Consider the following 21,636-nt stretch of genomic DNA (forward strand, 5'->3'; position numbering starts at 1 on the left):
CATTAAAGGCAATAAAAGACCCCAAAAGAATCTTTAAAAAAATTGCTAAAATCTTAGAAACATCCTGAAGTCCTAAAAACATCTGAAAATACTTGAAACATTGTAGAATTCCAGAAACATCCTAAAATTGTTGAAACGTCCTACAATCCTACAAATGTCCTTACATCTTAGAAACATCCTACAATTCAACACATGCTTTAAAATCCTAGAAACACCCAAAAATCTTAGAAATGTCCTAAAATCTTAAATCCTCCAAAATCTTGAAACGATCTAAAATCCTAGAAACATATAGCCTATGGAGCTGCTGGGACTGGTCCCTGGCCTCCTGCCACCACTAGATGTCACTAAACCCCACACACCAGACCTTTAATAGTTTGACAATATGGGAGACACACTAATTTACTTCCCCGCTGAGCGTTATGTGACAAAATTGAAACCACTCTCATTTGTATCCATCAATTTTCATTTTCATTTTCATGAAAATCTGACCAGTCAGACAGTTTGTGCAGCCCATATTTATTTGCCATAAACTGCCAATTGGCTGTAGCAGCTGTAAGGGTGTTAGCCATGAGCTAGTTAGCAGCAGCAGTGTCTGTGGGAGTGTGGCTGCGGAAACATTTTCAGCTTGAGTCAGGGTTGTCCTGACTATCTTGGCAGGGGCCAGTGACTTCCTGGAGTCTCTGCTGGTTGTTTGGCAGCCTCACCAAGGCAGGAAGTTGCTGTACATGGTCAGCAAACAGTCTGGCACATAACTCCCTTTCAAACAACTGTCCACTACAACTTATTATCGTTATCTTTAGAGGGTTAAAGGACATAATGCAAATATTATTTGCAGGGTTTCGGGGGGTTACCTTGAAATGTATTCTGATACAATTATTAAATCGGCCTACCTGTTAAAAAGTGTGGTCAGTGACCTATCACAACAATAAAATAACACTTCTTGATTACTTTCTGATTACCTCAATGTAGACAAGACCAAACTCCATTAATTAAATCCATTTAAACTTGCGTATTTTGTGAGATGATAGAATGGTGTAACTTTGCAAAGAAAATGGGAAAACCAAAAACTTTAGCATTGCACATGTCCTTTAGTGTCTTTTTTTAAAGAAAAACTTTGTCTGCTTTTCATTTAACAAATTCTTGTGCAGACAGGTGATTGTCATAGAACACCTGAGAATGTGTCAGGCGGGATCAGCATGTGTGCAGCTAGGGTCTCTGGCTGAACCTCCACTCTGCTGCTCCACCTTTAATTTGATTACCTAAATATATTTTATTTTTGTTGTGGCCTTTTGTAATGGCTCATAACAAATGGAGGCTTGTCAACCTGAGTTAGTTTGATAAGGTTTGCTTAGTGCCACAGTTGCAGGAGCACAGTGTTGATTGTGTAGCAGCTGATGAGTTAATATGGTCCAGCTGTGTGCTGACTTTTGGGCTCCGTGCTTTGTCACCAGAGCTGTTCTGGTCTTTGTTTTTGCTCTATTTTCTGGATTTAGGAAATGCACCATGACTTGCTCTCTGTGAACATTTCCGTGACCACCTGTTGGATTGTGATGTGCTGTTCATAAGGTAAGTGTTACTGTCTGGATATACTTTTTGTAGAAGTTTTTCCCTGTTAGGCTGTGGGGCAATTCCCCTTTGGGTTGTGTCGTGTTTGATTTTGTCATGCTATGAGGAGAGGTTTTTGTTAGATGTTTTTAGACAACTATCTAGGACAGAGACACTCAACCTTATGGTCCGTGGGTCAAATCTGACCCCTGATAGGGTGCCTGATGGTTCCCCAACCATTTTGTAATTCCCCCTAAAAATAAAGTGATTCACATTGGGAATTTTTTTGGTGTTGCAATTTTAATTTACATAAGGTGCTAGAGTGCATAAAACAGCATCAAAATAGAGCTTGCCGGTTGAGGACACCCCCCACAACAGAGGTCAGAGGTAAGGCCCTAATGTCTTAAAATCCTACAAATGTTAGAAAATCTTTGAAACATGCATGGGGCTGCTGTGGCTGGCCCCTGCCCCCCTGAAATTTTGCAAACATGGCTCCCAAGCACAGCAAGCTGAGTATCCCTGATCTAGGGAGCACTTCCGTGTGATATTGTGGGGTTGCCTGCTTGCAGGTCGCTTCACAAACCTGCCGGTTTCATGCTTAATACACCCACAGCAGAACTACATTAAGACTAGGACTGAGTTTTTTGGTAGCTTTGGTTAAGCATTTGCGGGAATTTTCTCTGGCTGTTATCGTTTACCCTGATTGTTCTCTGGCAGGAAACACATCACTGTCTGGATTGGTGTTTGTGTATCACCTTTTTATTGTAGCCTTTTGAGCTTTTCATAACAGTGGTTTTAACAGTTCTGTTTAAAAAAATAAAAGAGGTACAGCAGTTTTTGAAACTTTGGACAGGGACAGGCTAACTATTTCCCACCAGCAACTTCTACTTCATGCTAAGGTATGCTAACTGTCTTCTGGCTCCTGATTCATATACTGTACAAACATGAAAGTGGTACTCTCTACTAACTAATGCCAGATACCAGGGATACTAAACATGCTTTGCTTGGGGGGCACTTTTGTAAAATGACAGGAGGCCAGGGGCCAGTCACAGCAGCCCCATACATGTTCCTAAGATTTAGGACATTTTTGTAATTTAGAACATTTCTTGGATTTACGACATTTCTAGAATTTTAGAAAGTTTTTAGAATTTCAGGACATTTCTAAGATTATAGAATGTTTCTGGACCCACCCTACTGAGGGCCAGATTTGGCCTGTGGGCCATAAGTTGAGTAACACTGCAGTAACACTGCATTAGATACTCCCACCTTGGCCTTTTACTATAGCTAACATATGTTAAGACAAACATGTAAAGGGCAGATAAGATGTCAGAGCTAACACTCAAATGAACATAAAGGAAACCCTGTTCACCGTGAGCTCACAGCGCACAGGCAGACAGTGACATAGAGGGGAGTTTCTAGCTCTCACTCAACAGCACAGTCTCAAGGGTAAACAGACTTTTCAGCGGTCAAAGAGGGCATAGAGTGGTTATGTCATGCACACAAACAGCTTCACTGCTGTGTGCTCACAGTTATTGTTTAGCTGAGACAAGCACTGCGGTAAAACTGCCTCAGCATCGAGTAAACATTTAAGCAAACTAATCCATAGCTTTAGCCTCCACCAAGATTAATCTACAGTGACTGCGATCGATGCCAATTTTAATTCACATATCTCATAAATTGTGCACATAATGTGGCCTGCCTCTGGTAATGTATTGGAGCAGTTGGATGGTGAAATGGTGATATTAATTTTGAGATATTCAGAGAACAGCAGTGAGCGCAGGGTGAGAGAGAGGCAGAGATCAAGGGGACTTTAAAGACTTGGAGTTTAGAAGTGTGTGTGTGTGTATGTGTGTGTGTGTGCTCAGCGGGTGTGTCTGCGCACCCTTGTCTTTATTTTTGACATCAACATCATATCAGACAGACACCAGCACTCCCTGCCATCCAAGGCTAGACCCAAGAACAGTGTTTGCATCATTAGGCTCCATCAGCCGCCTCTGACAATCTACTGAGTCATCATCTGCCTCTGCTGTTTACCCCATTCATTATGAAGCAAATATCACCATTTTACTTGACAAAACACCATTAGCTGGTGTGTGTACGGGGGACTGAGTGTGAACACCTGCAGTTGAACACTCTCCAGAGCCATGGTCTAATTTATGTATTCGGTTCCACAGGATGGTTGAAAGTGTGTGTGTCCTTGTGTGTGTGTGTGTGTGTGTGTGTGTGTGTGTGTGTGTGTGTGTGTGTGTTGGGGATGTGATATTGATGCTCGGCGGCTGCTGATCCAGCCTCATAAAGCAGTCTTGAGTTTGAAGGCCTGGGCCACATCCATCGCAATCTAACCTTGTCACGCCCCATATGCTGGAGGCCAACTTTGGCCACCTACACACCCTTCATTAGCATTCCCAGAGGAAAACACTCAAGTGATCTGATCTTTCAGGCTGATACTGGTCTTTGATTAGGATCAGATCCAGACCAGCGTCAAGTGTCATCTGCCTCCTGTTTGATGTTGTTGTTCTTGCAGCCTTGAAGCAGTGTGATGGAAAGGGATTGATCTGGATATTCTGATGTTTGATTTAATTATATACAATTATGTATATTTTCGTGGTCAATTACTCATCCATTAAATTTGACACAGTTTTCCCCAGAGGTGTTTGGGTCCTGGGCAAATCAGGCCCCGGCCTTCTTTGACCATACTGATGTCATTAAGGGCTAATTTGTAAATAAGCAGAGCTAAGTGACAAATGCAACCCTGTTAAGTCGAGGGGCCCTGTGTGAAAACAGTTTAAAACCTTTATTATTGCAGTTGATATTTCATTTCTTAACCCTTTGAAATCTGGAGCGACATCACTTTCCTTTTTATGCTTTCAAGCGCCTTTATTGAAACCTTCGAACGCAAATTGGTGCGATTTCTTTCAGAGACATGCAAAATAAAAAGGTATTGCGCAACTTGGTAAGAAATGTTCTACAAATTTCAAGAAATTAGCAGATTTAGAATTTAAAAAATAGGGAAAATGTCTTGAGTAAAAAAATAAACTAGGGGAAAAGATATTTATAATTATCTTAATTACATATTTAGAATTATGTTTCAGAATTATTACCTTTTCCGAGTCTTATTTGCGGCACGGTGGCATTGTGGTTAGCACTGTTGCCTCACAGCAAGAGGGTCCCTGGGTCGAAACCCGGTTGGAACGGGGTTCAGTCAGGGATGGGGGCCCTTCTGTGCGGAGTTTGCATGTTCTCCCCGTGTCTGCGTGGGTTCTCTCCGGGGTCTCCGGCTTCCTCCCACAGTCCAAAGACATGCAGCTCAGGTTGATTGGTGACTCTAAATTGCCCTTAGGTGTGACTGTGAGCGTGAAAGGTTCTAAATGTGTCAGCCATGCGATGGTCTGGCGACCTGTCCAGGATGTACCCCGCCTTCTGCCCGATGACAGCTGGGATAGACTCCAGCACCCCTGCAACCCTTACAAGGACAAGCGGTTACGGATGGATGAATGAATGAATGAAGTCTTATTTGCCTTAGTTTTTTTTGGTCTTTTTTTAACAATGTCAAACAACTAAAAAAAGTGTTTTTTTCAGGTAATTGTTTTGTATTCCCTTTCTAATTTCTTGCAAATTTATGGTGATTCCTTAACGATGTTTTATTTAAAAAAACCCCATTGAAATAAGCATTCAGATCCTAAATTCAGTTGTTGAAGCACATTTGGCAGCGATTCCAGCCTTAAGTTTTCTATAACGTGACACGTTTTGCACACCTGGATTTCCTCGAAAGTTTAGTCCTGTTGGGGTAGAGAGACATGTATAAAGAGACCTGGGTAAGGCGTTGGAGGTGGGTCCTCATTCATTCCTGAAAGTTGCTGAGTTGTGCATGAAGCCAAAAATGTAAAACTGCAGTGTAAAGAATTACCCAGATGATCAGCCCTGCTTCTCAAAGTGGTTAAAAAGAGAAGAGGTCACGGTGTCACATTGCACTGTATCATTCACAACACATGCGCGGTAAAATCTTGTCTGCACTTTGCGAGAGGCTCAATAGCTGGCGCACTATCACAGAGCATGGGGATGATTGATTTGTTTCACTATGTGGGTGTCCTTTAACCTTAAAACTGCAAAAACTGAAATTGAGAATATACATTATGCCTAATGGAAACACGCCAACTTCGAAAAAAAGTCTTTTTTTAATGCTCGCATCAGGTGGTATTTCAGGCAATTTGAAAAAAACATGTTTTGCAAAACTGCAATGGAAACACTTTGTTTTTATAGGTCACATGATGCTGTGGCTATGTGCTTGTCTGTAGGAACTGGCTCCCTCGGGCATGATGCAGTAGGTTTTAAATCCACAATTCTTCTGTGAAATCGTGGCCTATCAACTCCCAGAAATCCCTTAAACTCCCACGTATAAGGGGCTTGCCTTTCCATTACATGGCTACGTTGCCTTCTGTTAGAAATAATGATGCGGTGGCTGCAAAAGAAGTAAACCTGCTAATGTTTTGAACATCCATCGCCATGCTTCTTGGAATGTTATTGCCAGAGGAGAAGTGGCTTAATATCACTCAATGGAAACTCAGTCATCTCGCAATTGTGTTTTATCAACATTTCAAAAATATTGCTTAAGTTTTGCACAAATCTATAATGTAACCTGCTTACGTCACTCCTATACTGTGTTTTGTCCTGTTGGGAGGTGAACCATTGAACCATAGTCTGAGTTCCTGAGCACTCTGGAGCAGGTTTCATTAAGGATCTCTTCAGATTTCCTTCAACCCTGACCAGAGCCCAAGTCCCTGCTGCTAAAGAATAACCCCAAACTCCAAATGAGCTTTCATGTCTTTCACAAAGGAGAGGCTTCTGTCTGATCTGAGCTTTGCAAGCATGGCTTGGTTTTTTCCCTGATGTTCTTTGTCAGACCTTATACTAGCATGCGGGTACCTTTTAATCATGTTCAATTGACTGAATTTACCGCAGGTGGACACTAATCAGGGTGTACAAACATCTCAAACACTATCAAGAGAAACTGAGGGCACCTGTGCTAAAATTCAACTGTCATAGCAGAGTGTCTGAATTCATATGGGATTTTAATATTTTTAATTTGTAAAAGAAATCTAAAAATGTCACTGAAGTTATTCAGTGTAAGTGATGAGATCAACAAAGCACAAGGCTACAACATAACAAAATGTAAAAGAAGTGAAGAGGTTTGAATACTGTCTGAATGGTCTGTATTTACTGAGTACTTGAGTAGAGTTTTGAGGTACTTATACTTGAGTTTTTCCATTTTATACTACGTTACACATCTACTCAGCTTCATTTCATAGGCAACTAGAGTGCTTTTTCTTGTACTATATTTATCTGACAGCTACTTGTTTATTAAGATTACACAAACCAAATATTTGTGATGGCCATCAGTCCAAAATGCAACCCAAAACATTTTGGGAGAACAACAGTTAAGAAAACAGATAAAAAAAGTGTTTTTCAGTTTTTCATCGTATTACATGATCTTCATTAGCAGACGAAGTTTTCCCAATTTTAATTGATTAAAATTTATTCAAATTTTAATATTTCCAAGGTTGTCTTAAAGCTGATGAAGATCATGTGATATGGTCAAAGTTTCAGAAGAGCTAATACGTGAACCTTGAGGTAAGATTATTTATTCAGCTGCTGTTTTGTCTCATTTTTAAGCCTTTATGGTTCATCTTATCATTTTAGCACTAACATAAATACATTTTTTTTATGTACCTTTTCATATTTTTACATGCCATATTTTTACAGGTGTTTTCTATCATGACAAAAACAAATGGCATTTCTTTAACTGGTGGTAAACATTAAGGCACATCAATGATGCATTGAAAATATTTTATTTCTTTCCTGTGTTAATACATAATTAGACATTTATATTTTCATAGAAATAGCATATATACCATGGGTGTGAACGATAGCAGAGTCATGCTAGCCCTCATGAACAGGTTTTATCCCATGAACATCGAAATGGTTCAAACACAGACATCATGATTGTACATAAAACACTGACTCCATTATTCTGCTGTAAATCCATGCTTCTTGGTTATTTGCTTCGACATCAAGTACAAATATATGCCATAGGTAAACTGCCCTATTCTTTACTATGTGCAGGACCTTAGGGGGATTATTCAAGGTCCTCAACAGTCACTCAACCACTCATCTACAGTGCAGGCAAACCAGGGTGGATGGAAGGACATGTTGGTAGTCTTCAGTTGGCACATGACGATAAGGTAAGCAGGAGTTCGTTTTAAGGCTGGGGTTAATGGGAAGCTCATAGTGTTATAGTGGGACAAAATGCATTGCTGGATTAATAAGATAACATTTCTTAAGTCTTACAGTTTTATAAATACTGAATAAGGGCCTAAAACATCCATACAAGTGAAATGAATTCTTAATTTAACACCAGAACCATGTTATGTGAGGTCACAGTGAACTTTAACCACCAAAATCTAATCATTTCATCACTGAGTCCAAGTGGATGTTTGTGCCCAATTTGAAGAAATTCCCTCAAGGTGTCACGTTCACAAGATTGACATGGACACAAGATCGCAGTAACCTTGACCTTTGACCAAAAAACTCTAATAACTTCATCCTTGAATCCAAGTGGATGTTTGTGCAAAATTTAAGAAAATTTCCTCAACGCTTTTTTAAGGGAATCACATTTTAAAGAATGAGAAGGACGAGGTCACAGTGACCTTTGACCACCAAAGTCTATTCACTTCATGTTGTTTCCAAGTGAACATTTCTGCCAAATGTAAAGATTTCTAAATTTGAACAATCTTAAGATATTGCCACCATGGAGGCATAAAAATCCAGGGATGTTAATTCACTAAAACCTATAAATGATGGTAAAATTGCCTGCAGCAAGTATGATTTTTTCTCAGAACCTGCATGGGTAAAACTTAAATCAGTGATTGATATATATTATTTGGCCACTGTGATTAATTTAAGGTCTTGTAGGTGCATTTTTTCCATACGATTTCCAAATATGTCATTTTTACTTTCATATTTGCTTCAATGATAAACCCTAACATTGACATTTGGCCTCACTTTTTGTCCATATTTTTCCACAACTCACTAACACCTCTTTTAAAACTCATATGTCTCATCATACTGGACTGAACTTTGACACTCCAAATCCCACTGGGTGTAATGATCTTCTCTCTGTGTGTGTCTGTCACTTCCACTGTTATTCCCTCTGATTCACTGACTCATCTTCCCTTCTCTCTGTCTCTCTCTCTGTCTGTCTTCAGGTCTCTCTCCCAATCTCAGGCTCCATATTCGCACATGCCTCATTGGATGTTCACCTTGAGCAGCTGTCGAGTTGCCTCCCGCAGCCTTTAGATAGACAGAGACAGAGCTGTCTGGGCCAGGACTGCCTTCTGCTGCTTCATCCAATGTGTCAGTTTGGACTGCAGCCAGCCGGAGAATGGACTTGGTGCATGAGTGAGTGTTTAAGTGTGTGTGTGTATGTGTGCTTGGATTAGACGATACAGCAAAATTACCACTTCAGGTTCAATAGTATTACAGTTATTAAGCACGTTTTTATCACCCGCTTTATCGGATTAGTGTTCAATGATCCAGACAGATTTTTCTATTGTATATTTATGTTTCTTGTCTATGCACCAAAACACCAATGCAATGTAGTGACAAATTTAGGAAATGTAAATGTTATGGTGGTTACATCTATTACTTATTCAGTCTCGCTTTCAAACTCGGTGCAGATGAATTTGGAACAATGTTTGAATGCTGCTTGTGTGGAGATGGGCTGTATGCTGTGGAGGTGCATTGTTCTCTCCCTACTTTGATTTGCAACAACTTGTACATCTGCAACAATCTCATCAAAACTTGCTGGCATTTCTCAGCTAAGTAGCTACCTAGCTATGTAAAATGATGCCCCATTTTTAATTGTACTAAGAAGTTCTAAGTTGTCAGCTCCAAATCCAACCAAAGGGGTTGCAACAACAAAATCAAATCAGAGATGTGTACAGTGATTCAGAGATCAGCAACCATGCTAGCTAGCCCAAACAACAGAGGTCAAGGGAAACTGCAAGACTCATTCACATCTGACTCCATTATCAAACAAGGACACTTCCCACATTTGTGTACAATGAAACCAGTGACTTCTTTATGTATTCTACACAGTTCATGTTGACTTGTTTCACAATCAAAGTTGAAGTTTGCCACTACTGTTGGAGCAGCTGATAACTGTGCAGGTTCTTCCTATGTTGTTAAAAGTAACCTCACATAGAGTATGAAGGTAAAAGTAAAAAATAATACATTTCTCTGGACAGCTGGCATTCAAACATTTGTTTATTGTAGGGAGATGCCACTGCAGTAATGATGACCTGTTTACCTCAAGGACTTTCCCAGATTCATTTATACTCAATCAAACTAGTTCATACTATGTATTGTCTGATGTCATCAAAAATTGTTTAGAGATGTTCCTCATGGCTACAGCTGAAGGCTGAGTCTCTCTTGGAAGACGTTTAAAGTGTTGCACTTGGTTATTGATATGAGAAGTGACAGAAATAGCTGTGTCAAGAATGAAAAAGAGAGAGCTAAAGAGAGAAGGTCAAACCCAGGCTCGTTTATCACCTCCATGCACAGCTGGCCAATCACAGCTGGCCACTCACAGCATGACATGGATGCAGAGATGGTTTCGGAAAGTTACAGAAACAGTTACATGCACCCCCCCCCCCCAAATTCTGATGCAAGAAAGATGTGTGGGGAGCTTCTCAAAACTACTGATTGTCCAACAAGCTGTTCTGACTGAAAAGAGAAACAAAATACTTTAACATAATCAAGGTAAAGAACAAAGAGGAGAATTTATGTCTAGTAGGCCCTAGGCTTTTACTTGAGGAAAGTGCAACATCTGCACAATGAGAATCTGGTCCTCATTCTGTCTTCATGATAGAAAGAGACAAAACACATGACAGCGAGGAGAAAACAGATTTGCTGACTGGAGTCTTTCCAGCTTTCACCTAGTCCATCTGTGCAGATGAAACAACAACCACCACTCTGACTCCAGCTTCCAGTTCGCTCCCTCAGTCACTAAAGCTACACTCCCTTTGAAAATCCCTTGACATTCAAATCCCCCAGTGTCCACTTTATTACACATGCTTGTTCCTTAAATCTACAGCCCCACTTCTGCTATCACTCCAAGTATCAAATGCTGCAAAAAAGTCTCCTTCTCTATGTGTGTGCAGGTACTTTCTGTATTTATGTCAGATGGTCTCTCTATGGCCGGCTTCAGTTAAGAGACCGCCTCTGGAGTCTCTTATTCATCAACACAGTCATTTTTCTTAATCCCCTCTCCCTCTTGGTGAATTTGTTTTACACCTATTCTTATGGTTTGACAGATTGGTGGATAAATGAAGAAGGAAGAAGAAAGAAAACCTTCACACCAAACTGAAAAGCAGTGCTTCACTTCTAACCAGGTATGGTCACTCAATGTGCGTTGATGCGATTAGACAAGACCCAAAGTGAAATGGTTCTCTCGAGGACACCTGCATATCACAGTGTTTCTCACAGAATTATGTGTCCCCTCTTTAAATGTGGAGGTTTTTGTGGGTCCATTAACACAGAGCAGACTGGACTCTTGATTTCTTTTTTTCCTCAGTAGTAGTTTTAACTCTTGGCATGAATAATTGATCTGTCACCTGATCAAATTGATGGATGAAAGAAGCAGTTGCTGCGAGTGAATGCAAACTTTTAGATCCAGCAGAATGAGCGGTTTACTTTGACTGTCACTGCGCTTGATGTTTTACTGCTCCGTCTGTGCCCAGAGTACACTCTGTGCTCTGGTTACAATGAATAACTGAGCAGTATATATTCCAATGGCACTCCTCATAAACAGTCCAGCTACAAAAATAGAAAATATATTTGTGGCGGCAGATGTTTTGATCGTGGTGGGCCACCACAAATGGTCAGAAGTTAAATCACTGAGGGTCAGAAAAAAACTTTTTTTTTTCAAGTTGTGTTTGGTAACTCTTCAATTATTTTTTTCTGTAATGCAATTTCATTCATAAGGTTTAATTTTTTATTTTAAACTATATTTAAATGTTTTTCAAAGCAAATCACAGTTAACAATTAAAAATTATGGCATATAATTATCCACTTAAAACTCTTTGTAATTTTTAAACCAATGTGTACTTGATTTCAGACAGAGGCAGCCAAAAGCAGGCTTCTAATTTTTATCATTTTGAGTCAGCAACTGTTGATTTTGCTGGCTAAAGTTATCACTGGCAGATCCTTTAAGTTGTGGCTAGCTAGCTAACTAAGCTAACATTAGATCCAGCTGACCTGTTTTAAAATATAAATATGCACAATAGCTCCATACATGATATTGTGTGAAAGCCACATGTAGCAGGCGAAAAGTCTGCTTCCTCATTATTTGAGGATTCATGTAGAAGGTAAATCAATAATAACACCCTCCAAACTCTTTGTATGCTGAATCCTTTGGGGTTGTAAATTAAAGCCAACGTGGAGTGCCATAAATTGCAGTTCCTATAATGGCCACTTGAGACTGTCTCCAAGGACAAGTCAATCCCTATAACTTTACAGCAGAAATAAACATGTTTACAGCCTGGCACAAAAGACGTTTTGGTCTTTATAGCTAATTTGAACATTCATGACAATTGTATCGGGGGGGAGGTTCTATAATTCACCTGTTTAAATTTATTAAGGTTTAAAGTTACGCATGAATAAAAGCGTGGCTGATGGAGTGACAAGTTGTCTGCAAGGCATCATCACAGTCAATGAGTCAGATCCTCCCCTTGCACCCCCACAGCTCCACCCTCTCATCCAAATCTGGTCACTTCTGGCTCCAAAAACCAAGATGCCGATGGCCAATATACCATACTAAGAGTCCTCAAACCAGTTGGTGATGTCATAGTTGGTTACATCCATTATGTTTATACAGTCTCTTGTCCAAAGGTAACGAATATGAATGCTTTTCTAACAAAACAGAATGTGGCGATGTACTGGGAGTAAACAAGTCGCCAATACTGCGATGGTGCCTCCCAACAATATGTGCATTTTTGAATGCCAGCTGTCTCAAGAAGTGCACAATTTTCTGCTTTTACTTTTACTTTCTATGTATGTTATACATACCAGTATGAGGAGATATCCACACAAACTGTCACTGTTCAGGGGTGGACTTTCCTATGTCCTTCTTATATCTGTCAGATCCTGCTCCTTTTTAAAAGCTCTTGTAAAACTTAAGACTTTAGGTATGTGCTTATTAATAATGTCAAAAAGAAGTGCTTCTTTTTCCTTACCTATCTCATCTCTACCTTTCCTGTCAGGTCTTTTTCACTTTCATCCTTCCTCTAGTGTATCTCACCTTATGTGTTTACCAGGTTAAGTGTCCATCCAGGCCGGCCTGAGATGAAAGGGTGATAAATGAGCAGAGGAGCGAGGGATAGGCAGTGGGCCGAAGGAGAAGAGCTGTGAGGAGAGAGAGAAAGGGAGGCTAACAGGAGTCTGAGAGTGGATATAATGAGAAACAGGGGAGAAGGAAGCTGGGGGAGGGTGAGGACAAGACTGTTGAAGGGGAGAAACCCAGGAAGGGTAGAGTGATATATGAGAAAGAGAGCATTGCGACAGAGGGATAGAGAGTGAGAGAAAAGTCATAAATAGGAGAATGAAGGCGGATGAGGGTGGCTGGAGATAGAGGAGTAAAGAGGGAGGCTGATAAAGGAGGGAGAGGGTGAAAAATAGACAGCGGGGTGAGGGTTTGATGTGCTGCTAGATCTGATGAATGAGATGAGAAAGTAATGGCTGTCTCTCTCAGCACAGGGCGGTATTTAAAAACGCAAGACAGTATATAAAATCTAGCATATGTATGTGAGTATGTGTGTGTGTACGTGGGGCTGATTAGCAGTCATCTCAACCAGTGAGGCATTCAGACATTCACTCATTATCTCTAATATGGCTGCAAGTCTGCTGAGTTCAGCTTTGCAGAGTTTTTCTGTCTGACTTTTTAGTGAACTCAGTGGGTGAGCGTCAGTATTCAGGGGTTAGGGTCCAACATATTTGCAATTATGTGGATAACACATTATAATTGAACAGGAAGCACCAAAGAAGATAATGAAGCTTTATCTGTAGCTGGATAATTCTGATGAAGTCCTTCGGTTTTCACATAAAACTCTGGATGACATTGTAACTAAACAAATGGGAAGGCTATGATTATGCAGTTTCTCCTCTAAAAATAGAAGTCTGAGTTTGCTTAGGAACAAGGGCTGCAAACACGTACTAATGATTCTTATCATTGATTAATCTGTCCATTTGTTTCTGCTTTTAAGGATTAGGCTGCTGTTATTCTATATATTTCAGTTTGCCCACAAATCTCATGAAAAGACCATAACCAAAAACTCATAAGTCTGTTTCTCAGTAATCTCTGACTTCCCTTGCCTGCCTGTGGCTCTTAGCCCTAATGGCCCTGACACACCAAGCTGCCGGTCAGCGGACTGTCATTGTCCAGCCATCAGTGAGCACCTGTCCCCTTAGTTTTTGCTGTGTTAGCTGCACTGTTGGCACTAGTCGGCCCTTGCTGGCGTTTTTTTTGGACGATTCAGCATGCTGAGTCAGTGTCAGACCCCTCTGTGAAAGAAATCTTACAGTTCAGCTCAATGCACAAGAAGAGAAACGGAAGTAAGAAAAGCATACAAATGGCTAAAGTCAAGAAAGCATAGGACAGAAACACACCTGTGAAAGACGGTATAACCATTTTTTTAAACCATTCATCTCCTCAGAAAAAAATGTTTGTAATTGGGTTATTGTTCACAAGCTCATGGTAAATAGAATTTGTTCTATCAACACCGGGTTGTGCTGTTGATGTGCTAATAGGCTAAGTAGCATCTTACTATCGTCCACAATGATCCAGTTTTTCTTTTTGAATGACGAATATAGTCTACTGCCATCTGCTGATATAGAGATATTTCCTCTCATGCAAACTGTACATGCTAGTTGACTGTTGGCTGCTGTTTTTGCGGTGTATTCGAGTGCAACTTTCTGGCTGGGACACAGGCAATGTAAGATTATTTTGGTGTATCTGGGCCTTAAGCCCATTTGTTCCTACTAAAGGAGTGAATCTTAAAAATGGCTCAGAAACATCTCATTTCATTTTTTAAATACAGCTCCATAATTTCCTCAAACAGCAGGGTACTGTATTTTACCAAATGTTACTTTAATGGGTGTTAAAGGTGGTGGTGCATTTGAGTAAAAGTAATGCACCAAAATTTGCATATATCTCATGTTATCATGAGCCAGTAATTTGTGTATTATTCACATATTTTGAAAACCTGCGACCAATGACATGACCAATGGGTTGTTGGGAGTAGAGAAGGACGTAGTCCACGGGGTAAGGTGGTAGATGGGTCAAAAGAACTGGAATCTCTGTCAGGACTGGAAGACTGGTGGTCGGAACTGTGCAAACTTTGGGTAAACTTTGACTCATTGTGCCGTTGTGTTTCTTTTCCAACTTAAGTTGCCTAAACCTAACCTGCGTAACTGTTTGCAAAGTACTTTGCCGTACTTAAATAATGCAATGTCATTCGTAGGGCCCTGATTTGTTAGCTATCACACGATCCGTTGTACCAGCATACGTTCTTGTTCAAGTTCTTGTAATAAAGGAACGTGTCACCGAGTAGTGTGACTCACATATGTGTTAATAATAGTTTCTACTCTACGATGGAGCTCCATTTCACAGATGAATATAATATATCAGGCTAGGTAGTGGGATCAATTCCTTGTTGATTCTGGTCTTTTCATTAAAGATTTCTTTGACAAGAAGTTGGGTATAGAATATCAAACTTAAATTGATTAAATTGATTTCCCCCAGGAGATGTAAAAACAAAGGTAAAATTCCACCAAAATTATGCAAACTCAATGTCAATGGAAACAAAAGATAAGAGTCACATCTTTTGGGATGTAGATTACATATTTATGCAAGTTCTAATTGTATTGCCAGTCTCTAAAAGTTTCAGTTAGTGCTGGCAGTTTGAGCGATCAAAACTGCAGTGCATCTTTGGTGAATTTACACCTGGACTTTATGCATTTTTTTAATATCCCATCTCAGCCTTGCATGGTAATGACAGTTTCAGAAGGGGTCTGAGAGGAAATGGTTTACATTTCAAAACAGCCACACAGCCGAGTGGATTATCTGTGCGCTTCTGCAGCCTAACATCCCTGTTGGTCTCCAGCCAAACCAGAGCGGAAACACTGCCAAACTTTGCCCAGTGTATACATTTCATTAAGAATGATGTCCTGCATGTCTCCATCTTTATTCCCTGCACATCCTGTTGCAGACTGCAGATAGCATATGGTGCTGAATATGCAGTGATGGGCAATAAACCTCAATTTGAACCGAAATCAGTCATTTTCAAGCCCTGCCAGTCCTTTTAGAAGTTGGACACTGGAGTTAACTTTTAAATTTCAAACCTGGTAGTTGTAATAAAACTTTGATTTGGAGTGAGATACCACTTTGATGCTAAATGCCTGGTCAGTCCTTGAACTATGTGTGAATCATGGCTGCATTAAGACATTTAACTCATATAAGAAAAATATGGTACGCTGAAAGAAGTGTCATATTTCATCCCCGAACTGACAAGGGCGTTAAGGTTGCAGCTCAGGGAGGAGAGAAAAACAGACGCATCATTTAACTGATGACACAGAGAGAGAAAGGCAGGAGACAAGACTCAACGTGCAATATTTCTGACCCAATAACAAAATGATATCGTAATCAAGACCGGGATTGTGAGGGCTCAAACAATCACAATAGGAGGAGCACCAAACGTCAATGTGCTTATTAGAGAGACACCGACACAGAGAGACGGGGAGAGAGATGATCTGCTACACAACTGGCTGTAATAAAGACACAAAGGAGGGAATGTGGATGGAGAGATAGAAAAAGAGACAGTCCTTGGTTTGAAACAAAGCTTAGCTTGTTTAGTTGTGTGCTGACTGATACCTGGACCTGAAGGACCAGCTATTCCTGCAAGTCCTCTCCGACCAGTGATACAGACCTGAATTTGGAGAAAAAAAATACTCAGACATTCATGTTTGATGATCTGCTCCTGGGTCTCAATGCCACTGATGAGGAGTAGCCAGAACGTATGAATCAAGCAGTTCTTGTCAAGAGGAAAAGACGTCCCCTTCCATGCTTTGACTGACGGCCATTTTATGTCTTGTGTCTATGCGTTGGCTATCGGCTCAAAGTCGGCTACAGTCCAGTTTTGGTCACAACAAAGATCAGTGTAACGTTGTCCTCTTCTGTTTCCTGTTTTGCTGTTTGCAGTCTTTGATTCTGCAAGGTCACGTTCGTGTCCATTATTTTTGAGGAGTTCCTCACTGTGAAGAGAAGACTTTCTGTAATGGTCTATCAGCTCTTCAGTACGATGGTGTCTGAGAATGGCTTTCTGTTGGTCTCAGGGTCTGGAAAACAAATTAGCTGAACTTGATTAGACACAAAGGACAGGACAAGCTCAGATATTGTAAGGACATGCAAACATATTGTCAAAATTTTGCACAATAACACAAAATCTCTCTTTCTGTGGTCTCACTTTCTCATTTCATTTCTATTTTTATCTTATTCCTAATCAGCCATTAGCTAACCTTACCCCCCATAGCTACTGTTGCTACACATGTTAAGCTTTCAATTTTAGCACCGCAGAAACTGCAGTGATGACAAAAGAAGTAGATTTACAACAACGGGTTTTTGGTGAAGACAAAAGCAGGCTCCAGTTTCCCAGACAAGAACCTGGAAATTGTTATTAGCAGATTGTACCAGCTGTGGCATGCCAGGTAATTAACTTAAAATCCCTGAGTTACTCTTTCTCTAGCTTAGTTATTGTCTCCAGCAAAAACATTTCAGCTTGATCAGCTTAAATGGGTAAGCTGGTTGACAAGCTTGTTTCACCAGCTCAAGGTATGTTTTTGCATCAGTTTTGATGGTTTAGCTGGTCATATCAGCTTGTGATGGTCACTGTAGCTGGTTTATCCATTGAAGTTACTGTAAAACTGAAACCAAATCAATGTCCCTGAGTATGAAGAAATAGCGGTAACATGAGGGGAAAGTATGAAAAGCAAAGGGCATAAATCAGTTTAATCTGCTGTCAACGAATACGCATAAAGATAAATGTGCTCAGCTTGAATGCTGGTCACGCTAGAATGTCTGCCCCACCCAGATAAACCATCAGAACTGGGTCAGGACCATCTAAGACCAACTTCGACCAGCTAAAACCAACTAAAACCAGCTACCAGCATCAGCTGGTTTTTAGCTGTTTTTTTCAGCAGGGTCTGAAGGGATTTAAATATACACTCCATGGCTGATTTAATGCTAGAATACTGATGCTAAGGCTTAATATTACCCGAAACTCTAACCATCTTGGCTCCAACGTCGTGGATGTATCAGTCCTGAACATAACATGTAACCCCACAAAATAATATAATTATATGGTCATTTGCATTAAGTAACATTAGGTTACTCCTGTGGGTATAAGATAAGGTGCTTTTGGACAAGAGAAACCTTTTCATAGTTTTAGAACCTAGTGCTAGGAACCCTCCTTTTTTATTGTGCCCACAACAACTAGAAATAGTGCTAATAATGAAAATTTGAATAAAACATGGACAAATGGACTGACAGTGAAGTCCAGGCTTTTCCGGGCCATGGTATATATGCCATGGCGGAAAAACAATGCAATTTTAAATGATCAAAGCAAAAGTGATGGTGTTATATCAACTGCCAGCCTGCTTAAAGTAAGTCATATCAGTGTTTCTATTGGCAGCATGAATGCAAACAGAAAAAAAGTATTTTTATCTATGCAGTTTTGGGGGGAGCTCCCCAGTATGTAGCTCCTCTCTTGGGAGTCCGCAGAACTGTTAAGTCTGAGAACGCCCATAGTTAGTCAGGCATGCTAACATTTGCAGGTTATGTTACAGCCGGTAAAAACTGTCTTTAATCCACTACTTCCTCTTGTGTATTGGTTTAGATTATGAATATTGCACAGTCCCATGTGACAATTCAGCTTGTTGAGGAATCCAGAGGTTGACAAAGATGCTGATCCTAGTTATGGTTGCTATGGTTACATTTTATGGGCCGAGTTTAGCAAATGATCAGTTAGGGAAAAAATTTAACAAACAAATGAAACTACTTTAAACCCATTAAAAGCACGGTGAGCTGTCAAAATATATGGGAACAGAAATAAAACCTGATGTAGAAGCATAATAACAACATGCAGCAGAGAAAAAATATCTATATACAGAAAAATAAGAAGTATTTATGAGATTTTACATATGATGGCAGTGAAGACAGAGTTCCTGTTCCTCACCTGTCCTGAGGTTCAAGGAGTTGGTTATTGCACAAGGCTATGCAGGGCTGGTCTCAGACATTACTGCGCAGTAGCCCCCCCTGTGGGTGCTCTGGAGTACTGCACTCAGAGGAGTTCTTGGCTTTGTCCTTGTTGTTGTTGGGCTCGTTGTCTTTGATGATGTCATACTGACGACAAAACAGGGCGATCACCCCTTGGAGACAAATTGACATAACAATTATTTATCAGAATGAGTATGGTCGTGAAAATCCCTTTTTTCTTTTGGTTTATTTGCTCTCCTGCATGCTGAGGTCAGCTAGCTTAGCATACAAACTGGAAACAAGATTTGAAGCCATTATACATTTTCCAAACCATAACTAAGTAGGGTTTTTTTTTTTACATAAACCTAACCACATGTTACCTACAGCGTTGTTGAGACATAAAGTTTCAATGTATCTGTTGCATAATCACAAATGTAACAAATCTGTGGTTTGCAGAAATGCACAACATCATTTATATTGACAATTGGGTTACTATCCTGTCTGCATGAAACACAGATTTTCAAATTCAATCTAAGATTTTAACATGGACAAGAAATACTAAAATTGCTGAGAATGTCAAGTTTGAACATCTACAGTTCAATGAAAATCAAACTCTGTCAGCTGATATGACCAAAAGCCCCAGAACATGCAAGTATGTGGGCATTTAGTTAATAGATTTTAGCTCCATTTTTAAAATTAGAAACACTGTAAGGAAGCAGATAATGCTACTACGCTGTAGGCTTGAGCAGTATCACAGTATTACGGTATACCAGAGTATGTACAAAACCTTGAGGGTCATACCTACAGGCGCCCCTTTTTCTATTAAATCCATTATATGCAGTGCATAGCACGCACCACCAGAGCAACCATCTCTGGTCTCTACTGGTGACGCAGGCAGTTGAGCTGAAAGACACCTAATGGTGGAGGGAGAAGTTAAAGGACCGGCGGCCAGCAGGCGGAGAGAGACCATGGGGAGTAACGGCATGTTTTTTTTCTTTTATACCTAACTTGGTGAATTAGTGATTTATTTTGACCAAACCAGAGCAGGTGATTGTAGGAACAGTGAATTTACAAACTAAATTAATGGCAAGAGTAACCAAGATGGTTTGGATGAGTGAGTTTTGTTTTGTTTCTGTTGAGTTTGAGTGTGTTTTATGATAAGTTAACAATGCAAATAAGCCTTATCAGTCTTCTGTGACTGAGAGAAAGCTGAATTCAAAAGGCGTGCAGTCATATTTTTCAGTTTACTAAGGGGAATAGGTGTGAGAACAATAGTTTTCTTAAAATGTTTTTATTTCTAATGATGACTGCCTAAGCCTAGTATGCTGCTGTTGGTTCTTCATACTCTTCGTTCTTCACCTCCATTTACAGCTGTGCCACAACTGCTGTATTTCCCTGTTTTTTTCCCTGTGTTCCCCTGTTTGTCTCACTCTCTCTGTTTTGTGTATGTGCTGGGGTGGGTGTGGTCTCCCTCCCTCATTCATCTGGCTCCGCTCATCACACTTACCTGTCAGCTATCAGCTCATCCACACACCCTATATTTACTCCCAACCATTGACTGACAGATTGTTATTGAACCTCTGTGGCAGCTCCATGTGAGGCTGACTCAGTTCATTACTAGTGTTTGCTTCCTCGTATTTTTGTGTCACTTGTGTTTTCCTGTGCCTTGGGACAAGCATTCACCTGTCTGCCAGCTATGTCTGCTCTCCACACATCCCCTTGTTGTTTGCCCATGCTATCCCATCCTCTTTCCTCACCATCAGTCCTAAAGCCATATCCTTTGTGGCAATAAAACCTCTTTAATGTCATTATTTAGTCCTCTACACCTTGAGTTATTGATACACGGCAAAACGTGTCTTTCAATAACAGACGGAGAGGCTGATCATATGTGCTAGTAATTAATCTCTATTCATTCATCTGTCTTTGTGTCAATAATGCAGATCAAACTGAAGTGAGAGACATGAAAACGCTGTAACGCACAGGCGGAGATATGAACTTGATGACAAGATAGCCATTTGAGGCCTTCCTTCAGTCAGAAAGATTAAAAACATGGCAGAGGAGGGAGAGATGCCGAGCGAGAGAGAGAACAAGCACAGAAAAAAAAGAAGAGAGAGAATAATTCATGACGGCGGAGGAGCGTGTGGATGCAGGGCCCGAACAGGCTTCAGTCTCTGCTGTTCTGCTTATGTCAGCCACTGCTCATCTGATCACTGCAAAACCAAAGGGCAACATGGGATATCTCACTGTGTTATCCCCCAGCATGCCCCAAAGGCCCAATTAAACGCTGAAGAACACAATTCACCTTCTTCACTTTCAGTTTTTTTCACCGTCCTGCCCTCCTTTATCCTCTTCTCCGGTCTCGATAGCTTTGTTTTTCCACTCTTTTCCTTCCCTCTCTAACCCTCTTGAATATCAGCGTCTTGTCCTCTCAGGGGTAATTGGCAGGGGAGATCCAGGCCGCTTGCTGTTACTGTATATGCCATATGCACTATTTGGGCCGTATTTGTATCTCATTACACTTGGTGAAGTGGGTTAGGAAGGATTATTTATAGCTGTATGCATCTTTAAAACTGTGCTGTGATTCACAAAAGGATCACAACACAGAGCTAATGACGCTAGTGATGCTTAAATAAAAAGCAGCCACAGTCTTAGAGTTTAGAAAAAAACTGCTGTACAGATGGAACAAACAGTTTTGTTGTGATGATGGAAATGTGACTCTGCAAGTGGCC

At 40.4% G+C, this 21,636-nt stretch overlaps 1 protein-coding gene and 1 long non-coding RNA gene across 2 annotated transcripts in view; one reads left to right on the forward strand and one right to left on the reverse strand.

Annotated features, from left to right (window-relative positions):
• Positions 1–1,443: 1,443 nt before the first annotated feature.
• LOC121957850 (uncharacterized) lies at positions 1,444–21,204 on the forward strand. The gene is made up of 5 exons (XR_006106795.2): positions 1,444–1,566; positions 7,666–7,784; positions 8,808–9,000; positions 10,917–10,994; positions 20,848–21,204. It is a non-coding gene; the product is annotated as an uncharacterized LOC121957850 (long non-coding RNA).
• The window catches only part of fndc5b (fibronectin type III domain containing 5b), a 41,236-nt gene continuing 28,593 nt past the window's right edge, over positions 8,994–21,636 (reverse strand). Inside the window, exons 5-6 of the mRNA XM_042506637.2 lie at positions 18,888–19,080; positions 8,994–16,992 (exon numbers count right to left, since the gene is read on the reverse strand). Coding sequence (XP_042362571.1) covers positions 18,941–19,080 — 140 coding nt within the window. The 3' untranslated portion in view covers positions 8,994–16,992; positions 18,888–18,940. The remainder of the gene's footprint in view (positions 16,993–18,887; positions 19,081–21,636) is intronic.

This window comes from Plectropomus leopardus, chromosome 17 (genome assembly GCF_026936395.1).
Source record: "Plectropomus leopardus strain MGB_pleo_1.0 chromosome 17, ASM2693639v1, whole genome shotgun sequence".
In the NCBI taxonomy this organism is placed as follows: domain Eukaryota; kingdom Metazoa; phylum Chordata; class Actinopteri; order Perciformes; family Serranidae; genus Plectropomus; species Plectropomus leopardus.